The sequence below is a fragment of the Condylura cristata genome, unplaced genomic scaffold (genome assembly GCF_000260355.1).
Source record: "Condylura cristata isolate star-nosed mole 26May11 unplaced genomic scaffold, ConCri1.0 scaffold00046, whole genome shotgun sequence".
In the NCBI taxonomy this organism is placed as follows: domain Eukaryota; kingdom Metazoa; phylum Chordata; class Mammalia; order Eulipotyphla; family Talpidae; genus Condylura; species Condylura cristata.
The window spans coordinates 708415-718242 of NW_004567147.1; the positions used below are offsets into that span (position 1 = coordinate 708415).

At 43.4% G+C, this 9828-nt stretch overlaps 1 protein-coding gene across 1 annotated transcript; it reads left to right on the plus strand.

The window, feature by feature from the left end:
• Window positions 1-8685: 8685 nt before the first annotated feature.
• LOC101626834 (putative olfactory receptor 2B8) lies at window positions 8686-9618 on the plus strand. Its single transcript, XM_004694734.2, has one exon. It carries the CDS (start codon window positions 8686-8688, stop codon window positions 9616-9618), a length of 933 nt encoding a protein of 310 aa, XP_004694791.2.
• The last annotated feature ends 210 nt before the right edge of the window (window positions 9619-9828 follow it).

The following is a 9828-nucleotide window of genomic DNA, read 5'->3' on the forward strand; positions in this document are numbered from 1 at the left end:
GTCCCAAGGACGCTCGGGGGGGGGGGCGCTTACTTGCAGTCATGCTTCTCAATTTCAAAGTGCGGGTTGAAGTTGAGGACAATCTTCTGGTTGGGGGAGGGGGGCAGTGGGGGAACTCTGACTGGTTGCTTGTTCTATGGGTGGGACCACTTGTACACTCCAGGAGATGGTCTGTAAGGGCCAGTGGATCTCAGTGGACTTAAGCCGCCTTATGCACTGCCTGCTACTCCCAGGGCCACAATGAGTGGCTATGCTGGACTGGCAGGGAGCTGTGGGCAGTTAGAGTGGGAGTGGGGGCAGGTGTGACAGCAGCCCAAGGCTGGCTGAGGGAGGAAGCTCTGGCCAGGTGCTCTGCACTCTCCCAGGAGATGTGTCAGAAAGCCCACTTAGATAAGGCAGAAAGCTAAGTTTGGGAAGACTCAAGTGGTTGTTAAGCATCTCAAGGATGCTAAAGAAGGGGGGGGGCTCTTTTTTTTTAAAAGATTTATTTCTTTATGCATACAGAACTGAGGTACATGCCAGAGGTGCAGGGGCAGTGAGAGGATTCACCAGAGATAGTGGGGAGCAGGACAGGCAGATCAACAAAGTACACTGCTGAGGAGAGCAGCGGGCGGGTCAGGAGAGGTCTGCCATGCCATGTGGATCATCTCCAAGGCTGGGGATCGAACTCACACTGAAGTGGCTGCGGCCAGCTTGCAGAGCTGTATCCTAACTAGTTGTGCCACCAGGGAGGGCCGGGGAGCCTCTTAAAATCACAAGTGCCCACCTGGTTCGTTTTAAAATGAGGGTGAGGAGATGAGGAACCATCCTGGGGGTCAGGTAGGGAAAGTGGCTTGTGGTGGAGACCACAGTTGAAGAGGGGACCTAAAAGGCCACATGTGGAGCTTGTACCCCCTGACATATGTGCAAAGGCTTGGCCTTAGTGCAGGGGTCTGCTCAACATATTAATGGCTATAAAAGCTGAGTGGCAGACTGACAGCAGTGAGAGTACCCCAGGGGTGGAGCGATCACCCCCAAAGGAGAATAAAGTGAACGTGTTGCCAATATCAGAGTACATCCTGGGGTTGGCTGTATCCCTAGTATATGGCTTGTGGCTGAGCCCACAGCTCTGGGTGTGTAGCGATAAATGCTTGGGTGGTCCCCACCTCTTCTGAGCAGGGCCTTTGGTGGCAGACTTAATGAATCACCTGCTGGTGCCAATAACCTTGACTTTTCACCCCTAGGATGGCACCCCAACAGCTTAGTGGAATAGGCTTAGTTGTATTCTGTTGTACTCCATTGAGTTCTGTTTACTTTTACGGGTCAGCCTGCAGCTGTTCACATTCACCAAGAGAAATTCGTGTGTAGATTGTTGGGTGAAAGACCCCGAGGGAGTGTTTGTAGGGTAAGTGAACTAGTCAAGCCTTTATACCACTGGCCTCTGTGGCTATCACCTGTGGCCTTGAATGCGGGAGCTGCTTGGGAGCATGGGCTCTGGGCTGTTGGGAGTGACCAAATGCGGAGATTTACTGAGGGACTGGATAAGGACAGTAATAAATCAGGCCTTGCATCCAAAGGTGATAAGGTGGTAATAAATTGGGCCTTGCATCTAATTAACAGGTCCTTTCGTCAGGATGGGACTAGATGAAGGTGACAGCGAACTGGGCCTTACACTAAGGACACAGCGATGAGTCACCCCTTTGAAATCTGAGCTTAGGAGCTATATAAGAGACCCTTCTCCTTTACTGAGTGGGCAGTAGCTGCGGACCCCACTCTAGGGGCTCCGTCTCAGCTGCTGTCCCGGAGCAATAAACTCTGCTTGCTCAGCCTCTCTGCCTCCTGCCTTCCTTTCTTGCAGTCAGTCACAGAAGTTGGGACAAAACAGGGGCAGTCATGCCTGACCATGGACACCTGGAGTTTGGAGTGGGCATGTGTGAGTGCCTGCACCTGGAGGCCAGGGTTAGAAGGGCAGCGCCACTCAGAGGGCCGCAGGACAACAACTGGTTACTTCAGAAACTGCAAGTCATCCAGAGACAAAGCCATAGAGAAAGCATAAAGCTCTGTGGGGGGCCTGGGGGCTCATTTGCCTTCCTGACTCCTAGTACCTCTGTCTGCACCCCTGGCCTCCCTGCCTTGCCCTCCTACCTTGCCAGCCTCTGGGCTTGCCACAACAATGCCCTAGGACAGAAGGGCGGGGAAGCCAATGCTGATCACTGCCAGCCTCTGTTTAGGGGAAATGCCCCCAGCAAGTGGGCGGAGTAGCATGGCTCAGGCCAGCTCAGCCCTGAACAAAGCTGGTGTGCTCTGTTTTGCAAATAACCCAGGTGGGTTCACTGACAGTTCTCACAGACAAAATGATAATTTTGGAGCCTTAGATTTTTACAGGCCTTTAATGCTGAATAAGTGGAAAGACCAGCCTTCTCTCTCGATATGGTATTTCTCTAGCTATCTCCTCTCAGCGTGTAGTCCAACTCAGAGTGACACCACCCTGGTAACCTCTTGCCCTTGGAACAGGTGTCCATTTACATATGCACATACCCCATGCTCTCTGGGCCCAGGTGGGCCTGCAAGATCGCAGGTGTTGGTCATAGATGTTAAACGGTGGGAGGCCAGAAAAGGTGATAAATTTACCCCACACCCATGACTCAGGTAGTGGGGAAAAGCCAGTCATGCCCTATGGCTTATACCATGGGGGTCTGTTTCATCAGTCCCCAAAGACTAATCTCTTCCATATTCAGCTCAGTTGAAAGCCTCATATAAGTATAATTTAAATAAGCATGCAAATGGATCAAGAAGAAGTGGTATATATACACAATGGAATACTAAGTGATCAAGAAAGATAAACTCTGCCATTTCTGGCAATATGGATGGAGCTGGAAGGGATTAGCTCAGTGAAAGAAGTGAGAAGGAAAAAGAAAATATCAGATGGCTGCACTTATATGTGGAATCTAGAGAAGCCAATAAAGGGTTAGGGTTAAAAAAACAAAAACAAAAACAAAAAAACCCTGCAAGCTAATTATAGATCTGAGGCATTCAGCAGGGGGTCAGAGAAGAGGGGTCAAAATCGAGGAGGGAAGAGCATAAGGGACTGTGGTCATGGGTCACTGGTGCTATGGCGGTGGGAGCATTAACAGATACTGGTTTCATGGGCTCCATGCCCACCCCAGATACTGGAACTACAAATCCCATCAACACCAAAGAGAAGCACGCTAGGACGTGAGGGCGGAGCTAAGCAGCCAGTTTAGGATAAAACCGGGACTTATGGGGTCCAGGGTCTCTTGGCTCTTCACTGGCTCTCAGCATGCTGTTGGAGTTCCAGTCAGCGGAACTGGTAGGGTGCATTAATCAACTTATCTCTCTCTTCTGAGTTATTCATTTCCCTTTTCCCTTGTAAGTAAATCCATTATTGACCTTTTGTGTGTGTGTCGGCAGTCGAAACATAAGCGCATGGTGAGGACTCAAAGTCAGAATACCCAATTGGGTTGTCCTGTAACAGGAGAACTATGGGGGAGAAAGCAAATACTGGACAAAACTTAACAAAGAAGGTCTACTTAATAAAAGAAGCATGGCTGAAGCAATATTCCTCATCAGGTGTGAAACTGAAATTAGCGTTATAAGCTTCAAGGTAAACAGACATAAGATGGGTGTTGTATTCCAAAAGGGAACAATTGAAAGAAGTGAGTTAAAGGTAATGAGTCCAAAACTTAGAAATACTGGGCTTCCATTAAATTTTTTTTTGTTAAAGATTTATTTATTTGTGCATACAGAACTCGGGTACAGGCTAGAGGCTCGGGGGCCGTGAGAGGCTTCACCAGACACAGAGTGGGGAGCAGAACAGGCAGATCGACGAAGTACACTGCTGAGGGGAGCAGCGGGCGGGTCAGGAGAGGTCTGCCACTCATGTGGATCTCCTCTGGGGCAGGTGGGAATCGAACTCATGCGGAAGTGGCTTTAGCTTCTCAGTGCTGTGCTTTAACCCGCTGCGCCACCAGGGAGGGCCAGCTTCCATTAAATTTTAAAGCTTCAAAATAATCATCTGTCTTTATGTTCTGATGTCCTCCCTTCTAAGCTCACTGGGCCCACAGTAGTTTCCCCGGGTTCAGGGGGGCAATTCTGCCCCCCAATGAGTCCTCAGTGATATATAACCCCAGGCCCACTGAAACCAAAGTTGGTCCTACCTGTTGAAAGTGATGAGGAGATAGGATTTTTCTCCTTCTCCATTCCAACATGGATCTGTGTGGTAGTGACATCCCAAAGGGTTATTTATTTTTTTTTTAAGATTTATTTATTTGTGCATACAGAACTGGGGTATAGGCCAGAGGTGCAGGGGCAGTGAGAGGATTCACTAGAGACAGAGTGGGGAGCAGAACAGGCAAATGGGTGAAGTACACTGCTGAGAGGAGCAGCGGGCGGGTCAGGAGAGGTCTGCCATGCCATGTGGTCACCTCCTGGGTAGGCTAGGATCGAACTCATGTGGAAATAGCTTAAGCAGTGCAGTGCTTTAACCTGCTGAGCCACGAGGGAGGGCCTAAAGGGTTATTCTTTATTTTTTTTATTATTATTATTGGTTAAAAGACTGTATATGACTCAGGAAACAGGCTCAAACCTCCTTTGAAGTACATTACTCCCTTTATAATATACCATTCGGCCTTTCCCACTTTGTTCCCATTCTATTTCTTCATACATAACCTCAATTCTACAGTCAAATTTCTAGGCTTTGTTTTTGTTTAGCTTTGTCAGCGTCTTTGCTTTGTGTCTCTATATTTCACATATGCATGACATTATCTGGTATTTGCTTTTTCCCTCTGACTAATTTCACTTAGCACAGTAGTCCCAACTGACACCACCATCTATTTTAAAAAAGATGTATTTATTTATACATACAGAACTGGGTTACAGGCCAGAGGTATGGGACTTTGAGAGGATTCACCAGAGACAGAGTGGGGAGCAGAACAGGCAGACTGACAAAGTACACTGCTGAGGGGAGCAGCGGGCGAGACAGGAGATGTCTGCTGCGCCATGTGGGTCACCTCTGGGGCTGGGGATCAAGCTTGCACTGAAGCGGCTGCAGCTAGTTTGCAGTGCTGCATCCTAACCTGTTGTGCCACCAGGGAGGGCCTATCCATGTATCTTGTCACAAATGACAGGAGTACCTCTTTTTTTTTTTTTTTTTAAGATTTATTTATTTGTGCATACAGAACTGGGGTACAGGCCAGAGGCTCAGGGGCGGCGAGAGGCTTCACCAGAGACAGAGTGGGGAACAGAACAGGCAGATGGATGAAGTACACTGCTGAGGGGAGCAGCGGGTGGGTCAGGAGAGGTCTGCCACACCATGTGGTCACCTCCGGGGCAGGCGGGAATTGAACTCATGTGGAAGCGGCCTTCGATTCTCAGTGCTGTGCTTTAACCCGCTGCGCCACCAGGGAGGGCCCAAGAGTACCTCTTTTTAAAAAATAGATGGGACTGCAATCTTGAATATGACCACTTTTTAATCCAACCATCTGTCATTGGACATTTAGTTGTTTTCATAACTTTGCTCACTATAAATAGTGCTACCATCACAGGAGTACACACTCCTCTTTGAATGACTATTATGTTCGGTCTTTGGCATTTGGATAAATTCATTGAATTCATTGGCATTTATCCAAATGCCATAAAGGGTGTACCTATCTGTATTTCCAACAACAGTGTATGAGGGTTTCTGTTTCTCTACAACCTCAACAAATATTTCTGGTTTTTTTTTTTTGTTTGTTTGTTTGTTTTTGATGGGCCATTTTCAACAGAATGAGATGGTATCTCACAGTGAAACTGTCATTTAAACAAAAATAACACCCTAACAGATGGGAGAAAATATTTGACATCATATAGCCAATAAAGGGCTAATATCCAAGATCTAGAAGAACTCATATAGCTCAATCATAACAATAAGCCCCGAGTCGGAGCTCCAGTGGTACTTACACCAATAAGCCCCGAGATAATGGGCAGAATAGCTAAACATACTTCTCAAAAGGGAAGTACAAGTGGCCTGCAGCACATGAAAAAGTATTCAGCATCATTTCTCTGGGGAGTGCAAACCCAATGGGTCACTTCACATGGAGGTATATTATCTACTTTGGAGACAACTATAGAAAAACATTGCCTATTTAAGGTATACTAGCAAATCTATAGTAACATTTCTTTGTGATATGAAGGTTTTAACTATGTAAAAATTTCTTGATGCATGTATATGCATATATATACAGAACAGATTGGCCAATAAGAAAATTTTAATAAATTTTACTAATTTCTTTTTTAAAGATTTATTTATTTGTGCATACAGAACTGGGGTACAGGCTAGAGGTGCAGGGGCGGTGAGAGGCTTCACCAGAGACAGAGTGGAGAGCAGAACAGGCAGATCCATGCTGAGGGGAGCAGCGAGTGGGTCAGGAGAGGTCTGCTGCACCATGTGGGTCACCTCAGGGCAGGCGGGAATTGAACTCATGCGGAAGCTTTAGCTTTTTAGTGCTGTGCTTTAACTTACTGTGCCACAGGGAGGGCCAAATTTTACTAATATTTTAATAAAATATCAAAAATTTACATTTTAAGTACCATATATAATAGAGCAGGTGATTGAACTTAACTGACTTTGCAAAGTCCATTATACTTAGAACTGTGGATGTTCAGAAAACCTAGAATTTTATTAAAGTTCTCCAATTTTTTATCCCCTAACAGATAGCAGTGACATCTATTATGATAACATAAAGGTGCCTTTTATTGATAATTGTACAGCAAAATACATATGCACACGTGTATGTATAAAATGTGGAATAAAACTAAACATCTTCTAGTAGGAATAGAAACACAGTCTCTGTGGCTTTTCTCCCTCCAGAGACCTGTTCCCTTGTTTAATATAGTGAAATTGCCTGGTTAGAACTCCAGAGGTATGAAAAGCATAAGCAAACACCCCCTGTCTGAAGAGTTTGCACTAAGATATTACATGACAGGATGAATTAACAGACAGCCCACATGTGGCTCCTCAATCTCCTATTCTGGAACTGTGAGTATGATTAAATTGTACATAAAATTCAACAACACAACAGCTTCTTCAACTACTTTGTCATTTTTCCTAGATGGTAAGGACTTCTTATTAAAAAATGAAGAAAATTTATTTTTAACATTGAGAAAATCCAAAACTTCTTCTTCTTCTTCTTTTTTTTGACAGCAAACAGAAAACATTTTCATGTATAACTCAATTACATTCTTAACCCCCCAAACTGAACACTTTCTTTTCTTTGTACACATAAATCCTCCTCTACTCATCTTGAATAATGTCACTGTATAAGGGGGATAAGAGTTTCAATGTAGAGTCTCCTTGGAAAATATTGGCTATTGTTTGAACACGATAAATACAAAATAAAAGTGACTGAAGAGTACATTAAGAAAATGAGGACACTGGTCCTTTTTTTTTTTTTTTAGTAGATATTTAATCTCTCAGCAATATATTTCATTTTCTATAAAAAAAGAAAATATGGTTAAAGTTAATGTTGAACCTGAGGGTGTATCACAGCCTCAGAATTCAGGATTTCTATTTCCAAAATACTTGTCCAGATAGAGAAATAATAAACAATGACCACCAGTATCAGTTTCCTTCTTTTATAATTCTGGAAGAATTTCTTTTTACTCAAAACACATAATAGTTTCATCTTGGCAGATTTAAAAATGCTGACTATTACCACAGGTGTTAAACAAGCCACTTAATATCTTTAAACTGTACTGCATTACAGTTGTTAAAAACAGTTAACAATGGGCCAAAAACCTTAGAAGTTTGTATTTTCTGGTCAGGATATTTTAAGAAAATCAGTAACTTTTATTTGAAATGTTTGGTTTTTGTTTTTAGGGAAATTCTATTTAAATCCCACAGATCATCAATCTAGTACTCCAGTATTGGACGTTCAGGAAAAAAAACCTTTGTAAGTCAGTAGTTAAAGCTTCACTGATGAATTGTAGATAATTTACTTTATAAAAGGTCAATGGATATTATTTATATAGGCATATATATCTATTTATTTTTGTAATAAAAGCATATTGAAACATGGACTATAGGTTTATTGGAGACTGAAGAGCACATTTTTCCAGAGATCAAAATTTATGTATTAAAGAGATCATTTTTATTTTAACTCTATTATCAGGTCAATAATTCTTTCAGTGGTTATTTGGCTTATAAAAATAAATATGAATGATAAGCGTAGCCGTTTGAAATAGCTAACCAATCTTGTTTCTCTTCAATTTTGTAAGCATTTTCTGTCTCTCCTGCACTTTGGTGTATCTTTCCATTTACATATCGTATCTATGGGACACATATGGTGCATAATTCTCTATATGAAACAATTTATTATTTTCAATTGCTTTGCTTTATTGTTGTATGCACATTAATGGATATGTATTTAGTCTTCAGATAGTTTGACATAGTTCTCCAATTTATTTTAGCAAAGGATTCTAACATCTGTTATCTATATGTGCATATATATGTGTTTTCATGGTTACACATTCATATATGTATGTGTATGTGTGTATGTATATAAATATATATTGTTTTCCACATATAATTCCAGTGTCCAACTAAAGTTTTACTTAGTTTATTATTTTTGCATTGGTTATGATACCTGATTTTCTTCGCACAGGGATAAATAGGAATGACCAAGACAGATGATACTCAATGAAGAAACAATGAAAGGCTTGAATTTTAGCAGTCCAGCAGGGTTTATCCTGCTGGGCTTCTCTGACCAGCCCCAATTGGAAATGGTTCTACTTCTGATCATCTCCATCATTTACATTGTGACACTGATGGGGAACACAGCGATCATACTTATCTCATACTTGAACCCCAAACTCCACACACCCATGTACTTCTTCCTCTCTAACCTCTCCTTCCTGGACCTCTGTTTCACTACCAGTGTCATCCCCCAGTTGCTTTGGAATCTCAAGGGCCCTGAGAAGACCATCAGCTATATAGGTTGTGTGATCCAGTTCTACATTGCTTTGGGGCTGGGCTCCACGGAGTGTGTCCTCTTGACCGTTATGGCCTATGATCGCTTTAATGCTATCTGTCGACCTCTCCATTATACTGTTATCATGCACCCAAAGCTTCTCCGACAGCTTGCAGCGATAGCCTGGATTGGTGGTTTTGTCGAGTCCACACTTCAGACTGTCCTTGTTTTCCAGTTGTCCCTCTGCAGCCATCACAGGGTGGATGACTTTGCATGTGAGGAGCCTGCCCTGATTAAAATTGCCTGTGGGGACACAACCTTCTTGCAAAATGAGCTCTCCGTTGCTACTGTCATCTATGTGGTTATACCTATGGGGCTTATTCTGTTGTCCTATGGCTGCATTGTTCACAGTGTGCTGCAGATGAAATCCACTGAAGGCAGGAGGAAAGCATTTGGGACCTGTGGGTCCCACCTAATTGTTGTGGTTTTGTTCTTTGGGACTATAATTTCTGTATACATCCAGCCAAAGAGCAAGTACACACAGAATCACAGTAAATTTCTCACTCTTTTTTATACTGTAGTTACACCTTCACTTAATCCTTTGATTTACACTTTGAGAAACAATGAGTTTAAGTGGGCTCTTAGGAGGTTTCTGGCAAGAGACTCTAGTTAGGGGAAAATGTGAAATATATTAATTTTTTTTAAAGATTCGTTTATTTATGCATTCAGAACTGGAGTACAGATCAGAGGTGAAAGAGTGGTGAAAAGATTCACCAGAGACAGATTGGGGGAGCAGAACAGGCAGTTTGAAGAAGTAAACTGCTGAGGGGAGCAGCAGGCAGGACAGGAGAGGTCTGCCATGCCCTGTGGGTCACCTCCCGGC

Bases quoted from the DNA above. Each gene is read 5' to 3' on its own strand.
- LOC101626834 (XM_004694734.2), top strand. From the start codon at position 8,686: ATGAAAGGCTTGAATTTTAGCAGTCCAGCAGGGTTTATCCTGCTGGGC.